Source organism: Scylla paramamosain, chromosome 29, assembly GCF_035594125.1.
Source record: "Scylla paramamosain isolate STU-SP2022 chromosome 29, ASM3559412v1, whole genome shotgun sequence".
Taxonomy (NCBI): domain Eukaryota; kingdom Metazoa; phylum Arthropoda; class Malacostraca; order Decapoda; family Portunidae; genus Scylla; species Scylla paramamosain.
Genome location: NC_087179.1, coordinates 15214380 through 15236879, shown reverse-complemented (window position 1 = coordinate 15236879; position 22500 = coordinate 15214380). Strand labels below are relative to the sequence as shown.

General features: G+C 39.7%; 1 protein-coding gene across 2 annotated transcripts in view; it reads left to right on the top strand.

Moving 5' to 3' along the window:
• LOC135115397 (carbohydrate-responsive element-binding protein-like) overlaps nucleotides 1-22500 on the top strand; it is an 86019-nt gene that overhangs the window by 39307 nt on the left and 24212 nt on the right. The window contains exons 4-7 of one of the 2 annotated variants that reach the window (XM_064032137.1): nucleotides 3095-3217; nucleotides 7518-7571; nucleotides 12698-12863; nucleotides 22121-22216. In XM_064032137.1, coding sequence (XP_063888207.1) covers nucleotides 3095-3217; nucleotides 7518-7571; nucleotides 12698-12863; nucleotides 22121-22216 — 439 coding nt within the window. The remainder of the gene's footprint in view (nucleotides 1-3094; nucleotides 3218-7517; nucleotides 7572-12697; nucleotides 12864-22120; nucleotides 22217-22500) is intronic. The other variant, XM_064032139.1, reaches the window with a different exon arrangement.

Sequence of the window (22500 nt, the reverse complement as noted above, 5' to 3'; positions counted from 1 at the left end):
AGAGAGAGAGAGAGAGAGAGAGAGAGAGAGAGAGAGAGAGAGAGAGAGAGAGAGAGAGAAGGAAAAAAGTATAATTGTAGGAAACACCAAAGATAAAAGTGATTCCCTTAGAGAGAGAGAGAGAGAGAGAGAGAGAGAGAGAGAGAGAGAGAGAGAGAGAGAGAGAGAGAGAGAAGGAAAAAAGTATAATTATAGGAAACACCAAAGATAAAAGTGATTGCCTTAGAGAGAGAGAGAGAGAGAGAGAGAGAGAGAGAGAGAGAGAGAGAGAGAGAGAGAGAGGAATCCGTGACAAGCGAAATCGATTGAGCTAATGGTAAACTGGTAAACTCTGGTAAACTCTGGAACTTCCTGCCTGCTTCTGGATTTCTTCCTTCCTATGACGAATTCTTTCAAGAGGAAGGTTTCAAGACACATCCTGCAATTTTCGCCGACCGCTTTCAACTCTCCTGTATGGGGACTGGAACCTCAGTGGGCCTTTTTTTTTTTTTTTTATAGTTTTGTTCCCCTTGACCGGTGCCCCTCCTACATAAAAAAAAAGGTAAATTTCACAGAGATGCGTAACTATTGATGATAAGCCCCTTATTCTGAAACACTTCTGCGCCACGCCTCCACTACATTCAAAACGATTTATACGTTAGTTCTTAAAGTTATACAGATTTTTAAGTTTTTTTCTTTTTCTTTTTCTTTATTTTACAGTTATAGTAATAAAGTAACTAGATCTCTACATTATCAACAGGACAAACACTTGAGAACCCAGCTACTCATTTCTGTGGCCTTTTAAAATAATCGTGGTAAGAGAGAAATAACAAAGGTTTTCGTAGTACAAACCCAAGTCGAATGTGACGGTGGTGCTTGTGGTGGTGGTGGTGGTGGTGGTGGCGGCGGGGAGGGCGTGCTGGCGGCGGCGTCTCTCATAGGACGAGCGGGAGGGGCGGGGAGCCGTTCTGTTCTTCTATTGGTTAACCGTACTGCACAGGTGGAGGTGCGGCCAGACCTCTCTCTCTCTCTCTCTCTCTCTCTCTCTCTCTCTCTCTCTCTCTCTCTCTCTCTCTCTCTCTCTCTTGCTTTATTATTTTTTTCCATTCCTCTCTGTTTTCCTCCATTCCTTTATCGTTTCCTTTACCTCTTTCCTCTCCACGTTGTTTAGTTTACACTTCTTACTGCCTCTCTTCTTTCCCGTCCTCTTTTCCTTCACGTCTCTCTCTCTCTCTCTCTCTCTCTCTCTCTCTCTCTCTCTCTCTCTCTCTCTCTCTCTCTCTCTCTCTCTCTCTCTCTCTCTCTCTCTCTCCTAATTTTCCCTCCTCTCTCCTACCCCAGCTTCCTCCCAGAAGCCACGTCATCACACACGCACACACTTGTGTATCTACGACAGCCGTCCTAAAACATTCTAGGAACACAAACCACCTCGAAATTGTAGGAAAAAAGTGAAGGTTTCGAAATATGACTATGCTTGCGACACAGGGAGGAGATACGGTAACATAAAAGAGGAGCTCCGTATGGCAAGAGTGTTGGTATGAACGGCCGGGAAAAATATGTGTGTGTGAGGCATTGAGCGGTTTCCCCAACACGCAGTCACCCACCACGCATCCCGCCTCGCTTAACCTCCCCCGCACTTGCGCACTGTTTGTTACTTTCCCATGCATTTCAAGACACGTGCGCTTCTCTCTCTCTCTCTCTCTCTCTCTCTCTCTCTCTCTCTCTCTCTCTCTCTCTCTCTCTCTCTCTCTCTCTCTCTCTCTCTCTCTCTCTCTCTCTCTCTCTCTCGTCCACGTGGAAGGCAAGAAGGGTTCCTATTATTAGTATCATGTCGCTGTGTTCGGGAAGAATGCGAAGATTTGGTTTGCTTGTATCCGTGTATGGTGTGATATGCAGAACGTATATTAATGTATTGTGTGTAAAATGTATTATTAATGTTATTGATAATGATGATGATAATAATAATAATAATTTTAATAATAATAATAATATTATTATTATTATTGTTATTATTATTATTATTATTATTATTATTATTATTATTACTGTTCTACTACTACTACTAATACTAATATTACTACTACTATTACTACTAATATTTTATTACTGTTGTTGTTATTATTATTGTTGTTGCTGTTATTGTTTATTATTATTATTATTATTATTATTATTATTATTATTATTATTATTATTATTATTATTATTATTATTATCATTATTGCATTGTATCTCTGTAGGTTCCTTCTTTTTATATTATCAGTTACATACTACCCTATCATCATTGTTGTCAACACCATCATTATCATTATAATATCACCATTACTAATATCAGTAGTAGTTGTGTATATATATATATATATATATATATATATATATATATATATATATATATATATATATATATATATATATATATATTTTTTTTTTTTTTTTTTTTTTTTTTTTTTTTTTTTTTTTTTTTTTTTTTTTTTTTATCTTAGTGCATCATTATCAGTCATCGCCGATGTTACTTATAGATACTGATGTCACCATTGCCATCATCACCACCACCTTTACCAAATTTATGTAACCTGTGTCATCATTGCAGTCATCACCATCATCACCTCCCTTTTTATTGGTATTACCTTTATCATTATTACAGACATCATTATCATCACCATCACTTTTACTTTGCTTCATCACCATCATCTTTATTATTAACCTTACTTGTGTCATCACTACTCATCACTGTGATCACCATCACCTTTACTATTAATATTTCTTGTTCTACCATTATGGTCACCCACACTATTATTATCCTTGACGTCGTTTTGTCATTATCATTATCACCATCACCACTTTACTGTTCATATAACCTTTCCCATCATTATCGACATTTTTACTATTAATACTATCTTTGCCATCATCATCACCACCTTCCCTATTAATATAACCACCGCCATCAACCAAATCACAGTCACCATCAGTAATTTCCTTTCCCAGCACCTCTATCATCATCATCATCATCATATTAACATTTTTCTGCCATCATCCAAATCACCATAGCTATTTGTCATTTTTCCACCACCACCACCACCACCACCACCACCACCTCTCACCACTGCCCCCATTGCAGGCCATCGTGCTGGAGGGCAAGTACTGGAAGAGGCAGATGGAGGCAGTCACGGCTGAGTACAAGAAGTGGAGGATCTATTACCGGAACAAGATATGCGGCAAGAACATCCTGGAATCTGACTCGGTTAGTTGTCTTCCTCTCTCTCTCTCTCTCTCTCTCTCTCTCTCTCTCTCTCTCTCTCTCTCTCATGTACTTCTGTCACTCAATCCCTCACTCACTCTTCCTTGTTTTTGCCTTTCTAGTTTATCCTTTCTCTCTCTCTCTCTCTCTCTCTCTCTCTCTCTCTCTCTCTCTCTCTCTCTCTCTCTCTCTCTCTCTCTCTCTCTGTCCTTGTTACATGTCAAAGATTCTTTCTCTCAGTCTCTCTCTCTCTCCCTCCCTCCCTTGTCTCATTTCTTTGTCTCTTTGTCTCATTGTTTCTCTCTCTTTGGTTGAATATTAGAGCAGCATTCTGAAAGACACCACTGACACACAAACACAAATGAAACATTGTTACTGTCTGCACCTTTGTTTTTGGCTTAGTTCACTTGAGGAGATCACTAGAAGAAGGGGGAAGAATGCCCATCCACAGCAGGAGTCCTCTTTCTTAATAAACATTAGCCATAACCCTGTAATTTTTAACCTAACCTAACCAATAGAAAGTCTGCCCCTATCACAGTGTCTATGAGGCCTAACCTAATCTAACCAAGATATAGTTATTTGGGTAAGTTTTACAAGTTTGCCTGTCTCAAATTAAGAGATAAAAAATATTTATTTCAGGTAGATTTTGGTGTGTTTTGAGTTAATCTGCTAACTATTTCTGTTGGAAAATCAGCCATTCTCTCTCTCTCTCTCTCTCTCTCTCTCTCTCTCTCTCTCTCTCTCTCTCTCTCTCTCTCTCTCTCTCTCTCTCTCTCTCTCTCTCTCTCTCTCTCTCTCTCTCTCTCTCTCTCTCTCTCTCTCTCTCTCTCTCCTACAGAAGGCATGCACAACTCTATTTCCTATCGTTTTTTTTTGGCTCATATCCCCAGTACTCTTGGTTACCTGGCAAGAAAGCAAGGTTTTCGGGTAGGAAAAGCTAAAATAGAGCCAAACACTGCCTCTTACCACCAAAAATAAATAGGGAGCTGCCTACTATTGCTGCTGTTCTTGTTGTTGTTGTGATGGCTGCCATGTTGTTCATCTTGCTCTTGCTACTAGCATCTTAACACGACTAAAACTAACTAAACCTAACCTAACCTAACTAAACCAGTAAATATGAAATAGGGCCACAGCTTCCACCTCTTTTGTTTTCTCTTTCACTTTCTCCTTTCCTTGTGTTATCTCCATCTCTCACTCTCTCTGTTGATTCTCACTCTCTCTTCCTTGCTTTTGAGTCTCTAGTTTGTCCTTTCTTTCTTTTATTTGTTTAGTCTTCATTCTTTCCTTATCATTTATTCTCAGTCTCTTCTTTGCTTTTATCTCTAGTTTGTCTTTTCTTTCTTTTTATTTATTTAGTCATCATTCTTTCCAAACCTGCAATCTCTTTTTCCCTGTTTTGTTTCCTCCTTCATGTTTGTTTACATGTTGAGCGTTGCTACCATCGCCAGGCAGAAGGTGGAGTGGTGAACCAGCCCATCCACACTTCCTCATGGTGCCTTGTTAGTGAGCAGGGAAGCTGTGATGATGAAAAGGATGTCACTAAATATTCATTGTGATGTTAGATTCCTGTCTCTTATTTGTGACAATTTTGTGGTTCTTTTTTATTGAACAGATAAAAATTAAGCTGCATAATGTCCATAGGGATTTAGATTTCTGCCTCTTATTTTTGAGAGTTTTGTAATTCTTTCTAATTGAACTAGGGAGCTGAAGTGGCTGGGATTGATGCTGCATAGTATTCATTCATGGCGATTTAGATTCCTACCTCTTCTTTTTTTAGTCTCATGATTCTTTGTAATCAATCTGGGAAGCTAAACTGATTGAAAATTATTAGCAAAAAAAAAAGACAATGCTGAGGTTTTCCTTGCTTTTAACCTCATCTACTTAAAAGACTTTATATAAGAGAGGACTCTGGCCTAGGGCAACAAAAAGCCTATAAGAAAAAATGGCCCATAGGAGGTGCTTGCCCCAGAGAGTGTAGTCAAATGGGTTATCCAGAATTTGAACATTGCATTCATAAGTGATTTCAGATTTCAACCTTTTATGACTAACACAATAGAGACTAAAAATAATATATAGACCTGCATAAAAATTATCTAGGCACCTGATGATTGCTTAAAGCACAGTAGTTTGCACCTCTGTGTCAGGGATTCAGCTCCTGGCCAGGGTGTGTGTGACCTAACCCTTTCACTGTGATACAAAAACAGTGAACACCACCAGCATTAATGCATGAAATCTTTATAAGCATCCACAAGAAAGAAAGGAATGAAAGAATAGATTTTGCAATTTCTATCCAGTTTTAGATTGGAGGTGTCTGTGGAATAAGTCAAGATGTGTCAGAGTGATTAGTAATTAAGGAAAGATGTACCAAATAGCATTCATAGAGTTAAAGTATAAAATATAATAGATTAGACCTTTTCTTTCTTTCTTTCTTTCTTTCTTTCTTTCTTTCTTTCTTTCTTTCTTTCTCATGATCATTCCTTATCAAATTTTGATTGACTTAGAAAAATTTCCTAAAACTATCTCTTGTTTATAATTTTTTTTTTTTTTTTTTTGGGGGGGGGAAATCAGCAAGGGCAGCCCAGTTTTGATCCATGCTGCAGACAGATCTCTCCCACCTACTTATGAATTTCCCAGTGTTTGTAAGATGCTCCAAAGAGGGACTTGACAGCCTCAGATCTTGCCCTTCCCTGAGATATAGCTACATTTCAGTCAGTCCCACCACTGTCAGGATTCTACAGGAGGCATAGTACAGCAGGGACTTATATGTTTGTTAGATGTGTGTGCTCCAATGCAGATGATTTGAAACTTGAAAGGAAAGAAAGAATTACTGTCGAAAATTGTCATAGAGAGAGAGAGAGAGAGAGAGAGAGAGAGAGAGAGAGAGAGAGAGAGAGAGAGAGAGAGAGAGAGAGAGAGAGAGAGAGAGAGAGAGTGGGTGTGTTTATGGTTCTTTGTTGTGAGTGGGTGTTGCAGTGGTGTGGGGATGGTGCAGTATGGGTGTTGTGGGAAGATTTGGGTGTTGTTTGTTATTTGTATGTGTTATATTGTTGTGTGTATGGGTGTGTGTTGTGTGTATTAGTATTTTAGTGTTGTATAATCTGTTGTATATCTGTATTTTCTTTTGGGGAACTTGAGGAGTGTGTGGCAGAAATATTTCACCTTTCCTTTCAATTATCCACCTTTGTACTTCTCATCCCCCTCATTTTTATCAGTCCTCATCTATTCCCTTTCATCTCTGCCTTTCCTCTTACATTCTTCATCTCTCAGTCTCTCTTCATCTTTTCTGTTCTTCCCTTATTTATCTTCTCATTTTCTTGGTCTCATTTTTATCACTTATTTATTCTCTTCTTCCTCTTTCTCTTGTCTTCCTCCTCATGCCTTTTATTCACCCTTGTCTCTTTTCTTTTGTGTTCTTTCTCTTCTTTCAACATTCATTCATATTTCATTGATGTTCTTCTCTTTCATTTTCTTTATCTTGTTTCTCTTATCCTCTTTCTCTTGTCTCTTCCTCTTCACACCTCTTATTCATCCTTGTCTCTTTTCTTTGTCTTCTTTCTCTTATTCCAACACTCATTTATATTTCATTGATGTTTTCTTCCATTCTTCTTTCTTCCTCTTTATCTTAAGTATTCTAACTCTCACATTCAGATCTAGGCAGTTCTCTTGGCTTCCAGTCCCTCTTCTTCCTCTTAAGAATTCCAACACTCTTTCCTCAGTTTATAGATCCATCGAGCACTCTTTTCCTCCATTACTTTCAACTTCATTTGTGTGTGTGTGTGTGTGTGTGTGTGTGTGTGTGTCAGAAACTATATGTTTTGTTTAATCTCCTGTTTTCATTCATAGTTCCCCTTGCAAACAAAAACTTTCATTATTGTACTAAAAAGGTATACACCTTTCTATTTTTCATCTCTGTTTTTTTTGCATTCATAGTTTGCCTTTCAAACAAACTAAAACTTTTCATTATTGTATTAAGAAGAAATACCTTCAACTTAACTGTTATTTTTTATTAATTCATTTTTTTGTATATTATTATAGTTACTTTCATTTAGTACTATTTCATCTCCCTTTTTGCATTCATAGTTTCCCTTTCAAACAAACTTTTCATTATTTTAGTAAGGAAAAAATACCTCAAACTTGATTTTTTTATATGATATCATAGTTACTCCCCTTTAGTACTATAAGTGTCTGTGTTGTTAAGAGAAATATACAGATCTTAAGTACCTTTTTTTCCTGTCTGTTTGTCGTGCCCCTTCCATTCAGCGAGGCCGCCACAACGAATAACAGTGTGTTGTTCACTTTGCAGTCAGTGAGCCCATCGGGGAAACAGTCAAATTGCTTAGTAGAAACCCCTAAGAAGGTAAAGGTGTGGCATGATGACCCCCCTCCTTGCCCCTCCCCTTGGCACCTCCCCTTGTCCGTCCCTGTGACCTCTTGAAGAGCACCTGTGACCTCTCCTTGACCTCCCTTGACCTTTTTATTTCTGACTTTCCTTGACTCCTTTGATTTCTCTCTAACCTCCCTTGATTCCTTGATGAACACCTGTGACCTTCCTTGACCTTTTGTTCTCTTTCTGCTCTCCAATGACCTCTCCACTTTTCTTTTGATCTGTTTATCTTCTTGTACCACCACTACACTCATCTTGTCAGGCTTCTCTTCTTCCTCTTTGTCCTTGTCCCTGTTTTCCTCTCTCTCTCTCTCTCTCTCTCTCTCTCTCTCTCTCTCTCTCTCTCTCTCTCTCTCTCTCTCTCTCTCTCTCTCTCTCTCTCTCTCTCTCTCTCTCTCTCTCTCTCTCTCTCTCTCTCTCTCTCTCTCTCTCTCTCTCTCTCTCTCCTTGTTTCTTTCAGAGTTGCATGCTTTCTCTTCTATTGTAGTCTTGTTGCTATCAATCCATCATCCTCTGACACCTTTACCTATCTATCTACTTACTCACCCATCTGTCATTCCCTCCAGCAGGATCCTTCAGGGTGGTGGCTGTGGTTGAAGGACCTCCACCTCCCTTCATTCAAACTCTCTCTTCTTGCTTGTTCAGTTCCTTAGCCTCTATTAAGATCTTATCACACCTATACTCCTTTACCCGCATCCTTCCAGCCACCAGCTTCCACCTCCCTCTATCCTCCCTCCAAACACTTCCTTCTTGCTTGTTCAGTCTCAGTCTTAACCTCTTCTAATGCCTCTCTCTCATATAAACTCCTTTGCTCTATCCTACCGTCTTCCAGCCTCTGTCTTTCCCTATCCAAACACTCTTCTCACTTGTTCAGTCCCTCAGCCTCTATTAACATTTCCTTCACACTTGCACTCCTTTACTCCACCCTTCCACCTTCCAGTCCCTATCTCTGTATATGCAAATACTTAATTTTTGTTATTTTCACCTCAGTCTTGACCTCTGTTACACCTCCTTTATCCTCCTATCTTTCAAGCAGCCTGACTTTCCTCTCAGCACCTTCAGCCTCACACATGCACTGTCTTTACAAACTCCCCTCTCTGTGTCTCTTCACTGTGGTGTTGGTGTCTCAGTGTGGTTCTATTCACACACTCTATAATTCTTGCTACTTGTTCTTATTAATATTTCTTAAGATTGCTTCTCTTCTTCCTTCTTTTCATTCTTCTCTCTTTTATTTTTCCTCCTCCTCCTCCTCCTCCTCCGCTTCCTTTTCCTTATGTTGTTGGTTCTTCTCTTCCTCTCTTCTTTTTATTGTCTCTGTCTTCCTTCCCTCTCTTCTCATCTTCTCCTCCTCCTCCTCCTCCTCCTCCTCCTCCTCCTCCTCCTCCTCCTCCTCCTCCTCCTCCTCCTCCTCCTCCTCCTCCTCCTCCTCCTCCTCCTCCTCCTCCTCTATTCCTCTTCTCTTCCTCTCCTCCTCCTCCTCCTCCTCCTTCTCTATTCCTCTTCTCTTCCTCCTCCTCCTCTTCCTTTTCTTTGTTATCACTGTCCTCTTCTCCTCTCCTCTCCTCTCCTCTCCTCTCCTCTCCTCTCCTCTCCTCCTCTCCTCTCCTCTCCTCTCCTCTCCTCTTCTCTTCTCTTCTCTTCTCTTCTCTTCTCATCTCATCTCTCCTCTCCTCTCCTCTTCCCCTTTCCCTCCTCCTCTCCTCTCTTCTCCTCTTCCCCTTCCCCTCCTCCTTTCCTCTCCTCTCCTCTCCTCTCCTCTCCTCCTATTATTAACCAAAAACATCCAGATTTTAGCTTTTCTCCCTAAATTTGAGTGATCTGCTTCTCATTTTTATAGTTTTTGTTGTTTTTTCGTATTGTTTCATTAGATTGGGTTGCTGTTTTGGCCACTTTGACTTTTTTTCTGGCTGCTTTCTTGGGGCTTTTATTTTCTTTATCTTGTTATTTTTGTTGTTGTTGGTGGTGTTATTATGTATTTTTCTTTCTTTGTTGGTTTGATGCAGTGTCTCTCTTTTTTTGGATGTCTTTGGGGCTGGATGACTGTGTGTGTGTGTGTGTGTGTGTGTGTGTGTGTGTGTGTGTGTGTGTGTGTGTGTGTGTGTGTGTGTGTGTGTGTGTGTGTGTGTATTTACCTAGTTGCAATCTACAGGGCCTGAGCTACACTGGTGTGGTCCGTCTCCATATCTACACTTGTCCAGTTTTTCCTTAAAGTTGTGCCAACACTGCATCCTCACTGAGCTTCTATATTTCTTTGTTACTTGAGCATCTTCCTTTTCTTTCTTTTTGTTTTTTTCTGCGTCCTCTTGTGAATGTGGTATTTCCTTCTTCTCTTAGCAGTAGTTTATCATTATCAATTTCTTCCACTCCATTCCACAATTTATAAATCAGTATTAAGTCTCCCTTTTCTCTTCTTTGTTCCAATGTTGGCAGGTTGATTTCTTTTAACTTGTCTTTATATGTTAATTCTTCCAGTTCTGGAACCATCTTTGTTGCTATCCTGTGTGTGTGTGTGTGTGTGTGTGTGTGTGTGTGTGTGTGTGTGTGTGTGTGTGTGTGTGTGTGTGTGTGTGTGTGTGTGTGTGTTCCAGTTGTTTTTTTTTTTTTTTCTGCAGTGTTTGTTTAGTGTGTTGGCGGCCTCACCTGCAACCTGTATGTGGGAAGTGTTGGTGTCAATACTAACCTTGAAACACTTGAAACACTTTTTTATACATGCTGAATCTAAAATATATGTAATATGACTCAGCACATTTCCTTCCTTCCCTGCCTTGCAAAACATCTTCAAAGTATGATATTTCTTTTATCTCTTTTTCTTTTTTTCTTTCCTTTTTCCTATTTCTCCATTTTGTTATTATTACATTTTAAAGACCTGAAAAACCATTCTTCATAGTATGACATTTCTCTCTCTCTCAGTTTCTTTCTTTTCCTAAGTCTCCCTTTTATGATTATTATTTTTCAAGTAGTGTATTTGTATTGGAGTATAATCATGGGTGATTTCTTTTCTCAGTACAATATAAAGCATTTCTCTACCCATACATCAGCTTTATTTACACAGAGCCAGTGCATTTTTTTTGGTGAGAGAGTTAAATTCATGTTTTTTGAGCTGCTCGGCATTTTTTTAGTCAAACACCCCTATTTTATTTATTTTTATTGCTATTTTTTTATTAGATATTTTGTGTTTTGAATAAATGTATCTCATGTTCTGCTATACCATTCTCTCTTCTTTCTTCTTCTCTTCTTTCTCTTCTCTTTTCCTAACTCTCCTGTCTTTTCCTCTCCTGTCCTTTCCTCTCCTCTCCTCTCCTCTCCTCTCCTCTCCTCTCCTCTTGTCCCCTCTCCTCTCCTCTCCTCAACTCTCCTTTTCTCTCCTCTCCTTTCCTCTCCAATACTCCTTCCAACCTTTCCTTCTTTTCACCAACATTCTCTCCTCTCACTTTCACTCTATCCATCCTTCCCATCCCCTGTCAATCATTCCAATATTTACCTTTTTCTTCCCATCATTGCTTTTCCTTCACCATCATCATTCTTTCCCTTACTATCATTCCTACTGCTTTTTTCATATGTGCCTATCTTTACTGGCATGATTCTCTCTCCCCTCTTTATCAGTCCAGTACTATTCTCATGTTTCTTTTATTTCCATCATCTTTAGTCCTCTTGCACCTCATCCATCATTCAAATAATAGTTTTTTTCTTTTATTTCATGGTTGTATTCCTCTTGGTTGTTTCCCACTCAAAAAATTACATACTTTCATTTTCATAATCATCTTGGTACAGTCAGGATACAACAAGAAATAACAAGTTCAAGCTTGAAAAATTTAGGTTTGAGAAAGAGAAAGGAAGGAACTGGTTTTCAAATAGTGGTAGATGAATGGAACAGCCTCAGTAATCAGGTTGTTAGTGCTGAGTCATTAGGGAGCTTTTAAAAGATTAGACAAATTTATGCATGGGAAGGAGGAGGAGTGGAGATGAGAGGAGGAGGAGGAGGAGGAGAAGGAGGAGGAGGACAGTGACATCAAGAAAGAAGAAGAGGAGGAGGATGGGGACAATAGGTGGAAATAGTCAGGTGTGCTTCATACAGGGACTGCCACGTGTAGGCCTGATGGCTTCTTGCAACTTCCCTTATTTTCTTATATTCTTATGTTACAATCCTACCTATCAATATATCTCTGACATGTATTGAGACTTCTTTATCTAACTCACTATCTGGGTTGGGTCATTTGGCGCTCACCCCACTCTCCTCTTCCCTCATTGGCTTGATAGAAGGGTACTCAGGAGAAATGTAGGAAAGAGAGGCTGCGGCTGTGGAGGTCCTGGTGTCACATTGGCCTTGTTAGGGGTAAGAGATGAGTGTTGAGGCTGCTTGTCATTCTCTCTCTCTCTCTCTCTCTCTTCTTAGCTTTACATAACCTTATCAGCATTATTCTGTCTCTCTTCCTAGCTTTACTTTTCTCATTATTTTCTCTCTTCTTTACTTGGCTTTACTTCTCTGTGATTTTTTCTCTCCTTTCTACATTTATTATCTCTCTCTCTCTCTCTCTCTCTCTCTCTCTCTCTCTCTCTCTCTCTCTCTCTCTCTCTCTCTCTCTCTCTCTCTCTCTCTCTCTCTCTCTCTCTCTCTCATTGTTATTTTCCTCTTCCTAGCCTTACTTCTCTCTCTCAGCACTATTCTCTAACTCTTCTTTTTTCATACCATTATCTTTTATATCATTCCAGCATCATTCACTTTTGCTTTTATCTTACCTCACCTAATACTCTCCTTTTCCTGCTCATCTTTTTTTTTCTCTCGTTCTTTTTTGCACACAAATATTATCTTTTCTTGTTTCTATCCTTCACCACCTCATCTACCTCTACAAACCTCACTGTCTCCTCTCCTCTTAATCTTACACCTTCTTGTTCCTGTTTCCACTTTCTCTGTTCCTCACCTCATTATTTTACAAACATCATCTCTCTTCTTATTCCCTCTCCCTCATACACTTTTTTCTATCCCACACCTCATCATTCTACAAACCTCCTCTCATTCACATTACTTTCTTCCAGCACCTCTTACTCCTACCAACCTTCTCCACTGCCCGTTCCAGCATTTCATTCCATCACTCTTCCAGAACCTCTTTGACCTGGATGGGATGGACCTGACCCGCAACAGCTATGGGGTGCCGCTGTCATTCGAGGATGGGGACTTCTCGGAGTTCATGGATTTCACCGATGTCCTCTTCTCGTCCCTCATGAGTGCCCCACAGCCCTTCGCCTTCCCCAACCCTCGGGAAATTGGTGGGTTCCTGTGTTTCTCTTCCTCTTGTTCTACTTGCTCTTTCTCCTCCTCTCCTTGGTCTCTTCTTGTTTCTTGTTTCTTGTTTTCTTATCTTTGCTCCTTCTTCCTTGTTTTCTCGCTTTGCCTCCCTGTTCTCATATTCTCCCTCATTCTCTCTGTTCCTCTTCTCCTTGCTCCTTCTTCTCTTTTCTCTTCCTCCTCTCTTCTTCTTGTTCCTTTTTCCTTGGTTTCTTATCCTTGCTCCTTCTTTCCCTGTTCCTTTTATTCCTGTTCCTCTTTTCCCTGTGTTCCTCTTATCCTTGTTCCTTTTTCCTTTTTTCTTGTTTGCTTATCCTTACTCCTTTGTTCTTTTGTTATCTGCTCTTTTCCCTGTTCTCTTCTTCTTGCTCTTTCTTCCTTGTTTTCTTGTCCTTCCTGCTCCTCCTTTCCCTGTTCTCTTTTCCTTGCTCCTCCTTTCACTGCTCTCTTCTCACTCCTCTTCCTTTACTTGTCCTCTTATCCTTGCTTTTTCCTTTGTCTGTCCTCTTATCCTTGATCCTCCTCTCCTTGTTCACTCCTCCTTGTTCCTCCTTTCCCTGTTCTCTTCTTACTCCTTTCCTTGTTTTTCTTATCCTTGTTCCTCCTTTCCCTCATCTCTTCTTGGTCCTCCATTCCTTGTTGTGTTAGATTGGGTTTGGTATTGTTAAGTTAGGTTAGGTTAGCTTGTTATGTATTTTTTTTAGAATTTGGTAATATAGAAGGAGTAACATAATAGATTTTTCACTCCTTAATCCTTCCTAGTCCTCTGAGAGGTGTGGGTTCTGCTCAAGGGGAAGTCCTGTATTGCTGCAGTCTTCCTCGGGTAACCTTCCCTCACTGTAGCACACTTCAGGAAGGTCTTGTTCTCTGGGTGATGTCTTCAGTGCTAGGACAGGTGGGGGGTGAGAGGGGGGACCAAAAGTTATTTCATTCTTAGTGGTTGCTTGATAATGTGCCTGATTTGCATGTTAGCTTTTGTTTATTTTATTTATTATATTCTATACTACTCTATTTATATATATATATATATATATATATATATATATATATATATATATATATATATATATATATATATATATATATATATATATATATATATATATATATATTTATTTATTTATTTATTTATTTATTTATTTATTAATTGATTAATTAATTAGTTAATTAATTAATTAATTTGTTTGTTAGTTTCTATTTATTTTAATCTATTCTATCTATAGTATCTTGAAGCTCAGTGGTCTTGATGGGGGTTGGTTGTAGTAAGAGACCCATTCATGACCTATTGATCCCACAGCCTTCAGGTAGTTTCTTAGTGTTCCTATTGACTCCACAGCCTTCAGGTAGTTTCTTAATGTTTCCGTGAGGCTCAAAGCTATCACGACACAGGTCACAGATACATAATTCTGAAACATGCCTCTAATTCTTATGGCTTGTGTAGCTGGCAGGGAAGGATGTAGTGGTGGTGGTGGTGGTGGTTGTTGTGGTGGTGGTGGTGGTAGTGGTGGTGGTGTGCTGCCTGAACGACTAGGGAGTTCAAAAAGGTTTGTGTTGGGTCTAAAGGCTGAGTGAGTGAGGGCAGTGGAAGGGGAGTGAGTCACTGGGCAGGCTGCAGGATGTCTGGTTGTGGTGGTGAGGAAGGGTGGTGATGACGATGGCAGGGCTTGCTCTTACTAAGCCAATGGACCTCCAGCACCCAACTTCTTTGTTTATTTAACTTCATTTAAAGCATTCAGTGATGGGTGTTTGTGACCAGTCTCTATACCACATGATGTTGATGTATAGAATATTAAGTATAAGTAAACAACAACATTAGTTGTTGAGTGGAGGGAAAGTTATATTCTTCTTCATTTTTTGTTATATAAAATTTGTGTTGTTGTAATCTCCACCATCTCAAGTATAATAACCAGGGGATTGGCACTTTATAACTAAAGATTTTGGGACCTTAGAATTTTTTGTTCTTAGATCACTGGTCATGGGCTCCACTGTAATGCATATCCACCAAAATTTTTGATTAATTACATTGTACCAGATTATCCAAGTAAAATCAATCTTTTCATTCACAATTCCATTATGGTTTCAGTAAAAGTAAAGTCAATTTGCTGCATGTTACACAAGATGGGAATGTGTACACCAATCCACAAGTGAGAGCAGCAGCTGGTGGTGGCAATGTTGCTGTGCATGTGACCTCAGCCAGGAAGACTAGTGTGATGGTTGGTGACACAGAGTATAAAGACTCAAAATAATCATTAATTCTTGCACACTCCTGTTTCTCTCTCTCTCTCTCTCTCTCTCTCTCTCTCTCTCTCTCTCTCTCTCTCTCTCTCTCTCTCTCTCTCTCTCTCTCTCTCTCTCTCTCTCTCTCTCTCTCTCTCTCTCTCTCTCTCTCTCTCTCTCTCTCTCTCTCTCTCTCTCTCTCTCTCTCTCTCTCTCTCTCTCTCTCTCTCTCTCTCTCTCTCTCTCTCTCTCTCTCTCTCTCTAAGATGACCCTTGACCCTTCACACAACACACACAAAAGGACACACACTTGCCTCATTCCTCAAGCAGTTGTAATGTCTGATGTTTTGGAACCTTGTCAAGTTGATCCAAAAGGTTAAGCCATGAGGGAGAGCAGCCAGGAGCCAGACCCGTGATAGGCACAGCTGTCCCAAGGCCTGTATTCTTAAACACTACAGTATTTTATCTCAGTGGCCTTTAGAAGGCTGTAGTGGAAGTTAGTGGAGTTCTCAAGAATGTTTACATGATTGAAGTGATCCATCTATCTGTATACCAGGCAGGCAGTCTCACATGGGGTGGCCCAGGCAAAGCACCACACTCACCCACATCATTCACACTCTTTGCCCTGTTGGCCCCTGATGGAAAAGAACACTTATGAACCACCATACTACACCCACAGTTTTAATGGTAGTTAAACTAATTAACAACAAAAACAGTCGACTGAAACTTAAGAGTCGTTACCTAATTCTGTATTCTTCATGACTGTTAGGAGTCAGAGAGAGAATCACAGTTCATGCAGTAATGGCAACAGAAACAGTGACTAATCTCCTCCACCAACACATCAGGTAGTGACAGGAGAGGTGAGGCCAACCAACACTTGGTGCTGCTTTGATCACTTGTTGCTTGACTCTGCATCACTAGTGTGGAGGAACATCCATGAGAACACGTCATGTCTGTGGTGTATGGAAATAGTCCTGATGAGAGAGTAAAGCATTGAAGAATACATCTAGTCAGTAAATACACATTAATACATTGACTAGTGTAGGAGATGCAAAGACAGGGAAGAAGTGAGACAGCAAGTACAGTATATCCTTTACTCCTGAAGGTGGTACAGGAACAGAGCATCAGGAAAACATATTGTGTCTAAGTATTTAATTCCCAGTAACCAGTGAAGGATAGGATGATATATTGTGACAAGATACTAAACTATGAGTAACTTAACATAACCTAACACAACTTTACTTAACACAGCCTAATCCAAACCTACCCAAACTAACTAAATCTAATCCAACCCAACATAACCTAACCCAACCTAGCCCAACCCAACATGACTCAACAAGTTGCCCAGCACTGTGAGGGGAAGTAGTAATGTGAAGTGATGCTGATGATAGTGACTAGTAAATGTCCTTATGTCAATGCCTCACAAGAACACTCAGAAGAAATAATGATGTGACAGGTGGAGGCGACTGTGCACTTCTGAATTCTACACTGGAAACAGTTTGGTGCTGCATGACATCACTTCTTGAGGCAACTGTGTGATGGCTGGGTGACTGTGGTGGTGCTCTGTACTGAACTCCCATCCTTTTCCCTCCCCCATCCCCCCACCCCCCTTTTTTTTTATGTATATGTCCTTTTCTGCTTCCTTCTGGCACCTTCTGTATTGCATATCAAACTTGCCTTTCTGTTTCTTTCAAAACTGCATGCATTCCCTTTTGTTTTATTGTTATTACTTACTCTGTTATATGTATTAATTTATTAGTGTCCCTCCTCCTCCTCCTCCTCCTCCTCCTCCTCCTCCTCCTCCTCCTCCTCCTCCTCCTCCTCCTCCTCCTCCTCCTCCTCCTCCTCCTCCTCCTCCTTCTCCTTGAATGTGCTATGAGGTGTGTTCAAGAAAGCAAAGCAATTTAAACTACCTATCATCTCCCTACAACTGTACTCCAAGATGTGTCAGGTAAACAAGTGACCCCCAAAGTCTCACTAGATGTTCAGCCTTGACTGTCCCTGAGAGAAACTTGCTACTGCTTCTGTTCCTGTTACTGTGTGAACTGTGACTATTTTTAGCTGATTCCTGTGGTGTTAGACAATCATAATGTTGTGTTGGGTAATGGACGGTCTCTGGTGTTGTTTTGATGTTGGTTTTCACAAAGTCAGGTGTGTAGAATTCAGGTTGGGTTGGGTTAGGTTGTATTGGATTGGGTTTGGATTGTGTTGGGTTGGGTTAGATTGGGTTGGGTTGGGTTGGGGTTAGGTTGGATTAGGTTAGGTTGTCAGGTTGGTCTAGTTTAGGTTGGGTTGGGCTAGGTTAGGTTGGGTTAGATTGTAAGGTTAAGTTAGGTTGGGTTAGTTTGTGTTAGGTTGTGTTATATTAAGTTAGGTTGTGATAAGTTAGTATCACCTTGTCACAATAAATCAGCATGCATCACCTTAGTTGTGTTCACCTTGTAACATATTCAGGGTATGAGCTATACCACTGTTTTGCTCATATTTGTCCAGTTTTTCCTTGAGGGGATGCATATTTCTTGCTTCCATCACCTCTATCACCTCTTCCTCTCATCCATTCCAGTTACTATTTGTTAAGGAAGCTGTGTCTTGTTTTGTCATTCAGTCATCTCATCTTCCTTTTTCTTTTTTCTTTTTATATATCTTTTTTTTGTTACATCTCAAATATCCAGCCTCTTCTCTATACTCTCAGTAATATATCTTTTTTTTATTTTTCCAGTCCATTTATTAACCTGTGTATTGTAATTAGGTCTCTCTCTCTCTCTCTCTCTCTCTCTCTCTCTCTCTCTCTCTCTCTCTCTCTCTCTCTCTCTCTCTCTCTCTCTCTCTCTCTCTCTCTCTCTCTCTCTCTCTCTCTCTCTCTCTCTCTCTCTCTCTCTCTCTCTCTCTCTGTATGTTAAATTGTGTGTGTGTGTGTGTGTGTGTGTGTGTGTGTGTGTGTGTGTGTGTGTGTGTGTGTGTGTGTGTGTGTGTGTGTTCACCTAGTTTCTACATCCATTTTGTTATCCTGTTCCTTTACGTATTTATATCCAGTTTTTCCTACAGTTGGTATACATTCCTTGTGTATGTGTGTGTGTGTGTTACCGTGAGGGCCTTGAGGGAGCTAAAGGGCAGTAGTATCTTAGTGCTTGTAAAAAATATCAAGTGTTTATATGAAAATACCAAGGGTCGGACTGAGGGAGTGAAGAGAAGGATTAAATAGGACTAGAGCATTTTTTCCCACTGCAGGTGAATGAAGGTGCTCTGTCAGGACCGAATAACTTTACACAGGATGAAACAAGGGGCAAGAAGCAGATAAACAAGAGAAAGGAAAGAAAACAATAAGAAAATCTGGGAATTACAGTTTCTTTATTGCATATCAAAGTTGCTTTTCTTTCTCTATAGTAATCTTTGTTTTCTTATGCCATCTTGTTGCTTCTTTCAAAATTGCTTGCATTCTCTTTTGTTTCATTGGTATTGCCTGCTCTGTTATACGTATTCCTTTATTAGTACTACTCTTTCTTCTCCTCCTCCTTTTTAATATGGCATCACAATAAGAGATATACTTGATGAATGAAAGACTGTGTTACCAATTTTTTTTATTATTGTTTTATATGTAGGAGGAGCATCAGCCAAGGGCAACAAAACTATAGGGGGAAAAAGGCCCACTGAGGTGCTGATCCCCAAAAAGAGTCAAAATCAGTCATCAAAATTTTTAAAGGAAAAGTGTCTTGAAGTATTTCCTCCCTTTCTAGGTTGCAGCTGCATTGTCTTGAGTTGTAATACATATTTCATATCTACATTACATAATACAGTATTTTATGTCACCTACCCCACTTGAATATTGTGATGAAACATCTTTGCATATTTTCTTCATTGTTTTTTTTTTCCCCTCTCTTGTGTCTTCTTTTATTTGCTTCTTGTCTATTCTTTTCTCCTTGTTCCTTCTTCTTCTTCTTCTTCTTCTTCTTCTTCTTCTTCTTCTTCTTCTTCTTCTTCTTCTTCTTCTTCTTCTTCTTCTTCTTCTTCTTCTTCTTCTTCTTCTTCTTCTTCTTCTTCTTCTTCTTCTTCTTCTTCTTCTTCTTCTTCTTCTTCTTCTTCTTCTTCTTCTTCTTCTTCTTCTTCTTCTTCTTCTTCTTCTTCTTCTTCTTCTTCTTCTTCTTCTTCTCTCTCTCTCTCTCTCTCTCTCTCTCTCTCTCTCTCTCTCTCTCTCTCTCTCTCTCTCTCTCTCTCTCTCTCTCTCTCTCTCTCTCTCTCTCTCTCTCTCTCTCTCTCTCTCTCTCTTGTGAGAGTGCTGATATGTTTTATTTTTCTTTCCTTCTTCATTTCTTCATTTATTCTTCCTTGTTTCTTTTTCTTTTCTTCTTTTCTCATGTATAGGTTTTATTCACTTTTCCTTCCCTCTTTTTATCACTTCTTTTCTTCTTGCTACTTCTTTTTATAATCATGAATCTTGTTTTTTTCTGCGGGGTGTTTCATTCCTTCTTTTCTCCTTATCTTTCGTTCTTCTTGTGAATCTTGTTGTTTATTTATGTTTCTTTTGATCTTTCCTCTTTCACTACATCTTTTATTGTTCTTCATTTCTTTTCTTTTCTTCTTTTCTCGCACACTCCATCTTCATTCACTTCTCTCCATTTTTTCTCATGATTTCTCTTTTATTTCACTCCTTTCTTTTTCTCTTGCATCTATAAACATCTACCACATCACACCACTGATTATAGAAAGCTTTTGATCTCTGCTTTCATTTGCACATTTTTCTCCCTCACTAACTCTGAAATAAACCCTACAGACAATACAAGTATAACCCTGACCTTGTTTACTTCTTTCACTGTTTTGCAAGAGTCAGGAATTGCCACCATTGAGTCTCCTCCAGTTGTTTCTGTCCCTTGTATCTTCCTCTGTGACTCCTATCCTTTGTAGCTCAGGCCTTGTATATTAAAGCTAGGTAAACACAAGTAGGTAAAAATACACACACACACACTTACACACACACACTTACACACACACACACACACACACACACACACACACACACACACACACACACACACACACACACACACACACACACACACACACACACACACACACACACACACACACACACACACACACTTGAAAACATGAAAAAAACTAGAAAGGTTACAAAGGATAGCAACAAAGATGGCTCCAGAACTGGAAGAATTAACATATGAAGATAGGTTAAAGGAAATAAACCTGCCAAAATTGAAACAAAGAAGAAAGAGGGAAGATTTAATACTGATTTATAAATTGTGGAATGGAGTGGAAAAAATTGATAATGAGAAACTACTGCTAAGAGAAGAAGGAAATTCCACATTCACATGAGGACACAAAAAAAGAAAAAGTAGTAATAAGAAAAGGAAGATGCCTAAGTAACATAAAGAAATATAGTTTCCCACGGAGAAATATAGAAGTTTGAACAACCTCAGTGAGGATGTAGTGTTGGCAGTGAGTGTGCACAACTTTAAGGAAAAACTGGACAAGTGTAGATATGGAGATGGGACCACACCAGCATAGCTCGAGCCCTGTAAATTACAACTAGGTAGATACACACACACATACACACACACACACACTTACCTGTCCTACCTTCACCTATGCACCTCTGAGTCATTCTAAAGGTTAATGCATCTAGGTAACTACATCTGTATATCTACCTGCCTTTTTTTATTTATTTATTTATTTTTATTTATTTATTTATTTTTTCATTTAAGAGGCTTTGGCCAAGCACAACTAGAAAAACCTAACAAAAGGTCCATGAAAGTGCCAGTTATGCCTGTCCATCTGTCATACCTGTCTCTGTTATTCCTGTCTCAGCTCCATCCTTGTTCCTCTCTTTTTGTTTCACCTGTCTGTCTGTCACACCTGTCCATCCATCATACCTACCATTGTACCTGTCTGTATCATATCTCACTGTCTATCTTTATTACAAGAGACAGGTAAATATATCCATATATCTGTCCCAACCTCACCCATACACCTGTCTTTCTGTTACACCTGTCCATCTGTCATACTTGTCTCTCTTTCCAGCACAAGGGACAGGTAACTAGGTAAATACATTCATATACCTGTCCCAGCCTGACACGGTGTAACATGAGTTTTTGCAGATAATGCTGCAGGTAAAAATACAGGTTAATCTAAGTAAAAAATGTTCTATGCGCATGTACATTTTGAGGCGTTGTTTAGCCATGGTATGAAATTCAAGTGTGGCCTGATGACAGATACAACGGCTGGGCCAGGTAGGTATCTGTGGCGGAATGTGTAGACCTGCATGTCCATTGGTGAAATTGTGAATTATTCAATCATGATTTCTACAAGATTTGGAAGTTTACTGTGATGATAATGAACTGGTGATTCACTGATAAACATTACACAATGATAGTATGGATGTAATAAACAACAAATAAAATAATAGTCTGCATGGCACCATGCATTGCTTGCCCAAACAGGAAAAGGACTGAAACTAGCAGCAAATTAGCTGATTGCAAGTCAGTCACATGCAGTTTCCGTTGGAGACTGTGACACTGAATACATTCAGATTATATTACATAATTTAAAGTAATGTGGAGTGTGTAGATATGGTGTTTCTCCACCATGGTTACCTGCCCAACCCAGCCATTGTATCTGTGTCCAGGCCACACTTGAATTTCACACCACAGCTAAACAACGCCTTACAATGCATATTTGCACAGAACATTTCCAACTAGATTAACCTGTACTTTCACACCTGGCAATATCCACAGAAACTTGTGTTACACCCTGTACCTGCCTTTTTGTCACACCTGTCTGTAGCATAGCTGTCTGTCTTTTTATCACACCTGTCTAGCATATCTGTCTTTTTGTCACATCTATCTAGCATACTTGTATCTGTCTTTTTATTACGTCTCCCAACCCTCACACCTGTTTATCCATCTTTCCAGCACAAGGGACAGGTGACTAGGCAGCTCAGTACACCCACACATCCACTGGAGTCTCACCCATAACACCTGCCTTTGCATAACACCTGCCCTTGTCTTTCCAGCACGAGGAACTGGAAACTCAGACTTCATCCAGCCAGGACTGATCCAACTGCAGCCCAACCTGGATGACTTCATGGACATTGTGGAGCCCCTGCAGGGTAAGTCATCCTCATTACTCCTGCACCCTCCTCCCTTGTGTCTGTCTGTCTGTCTGTCTGTCTGTCTGTGTGATGTGGTTCTTGGTATTATGTTCCTGTGTCCTCTTTATTTTATTCCTGTCTTTGTGCCTGTTATTCCTACACCTCATTTTCCTGATATGGTTCTTCTTATTGTTATGTCTTGCCTCCTCCTCCCTTTCCTCTTCCTCCTCCTCTTCATCTTTATTCTTATTGTCATTCTTCTCTTTCTTGTTGGCTTGCATGTTGTGTGTTCCTCCTCCTCC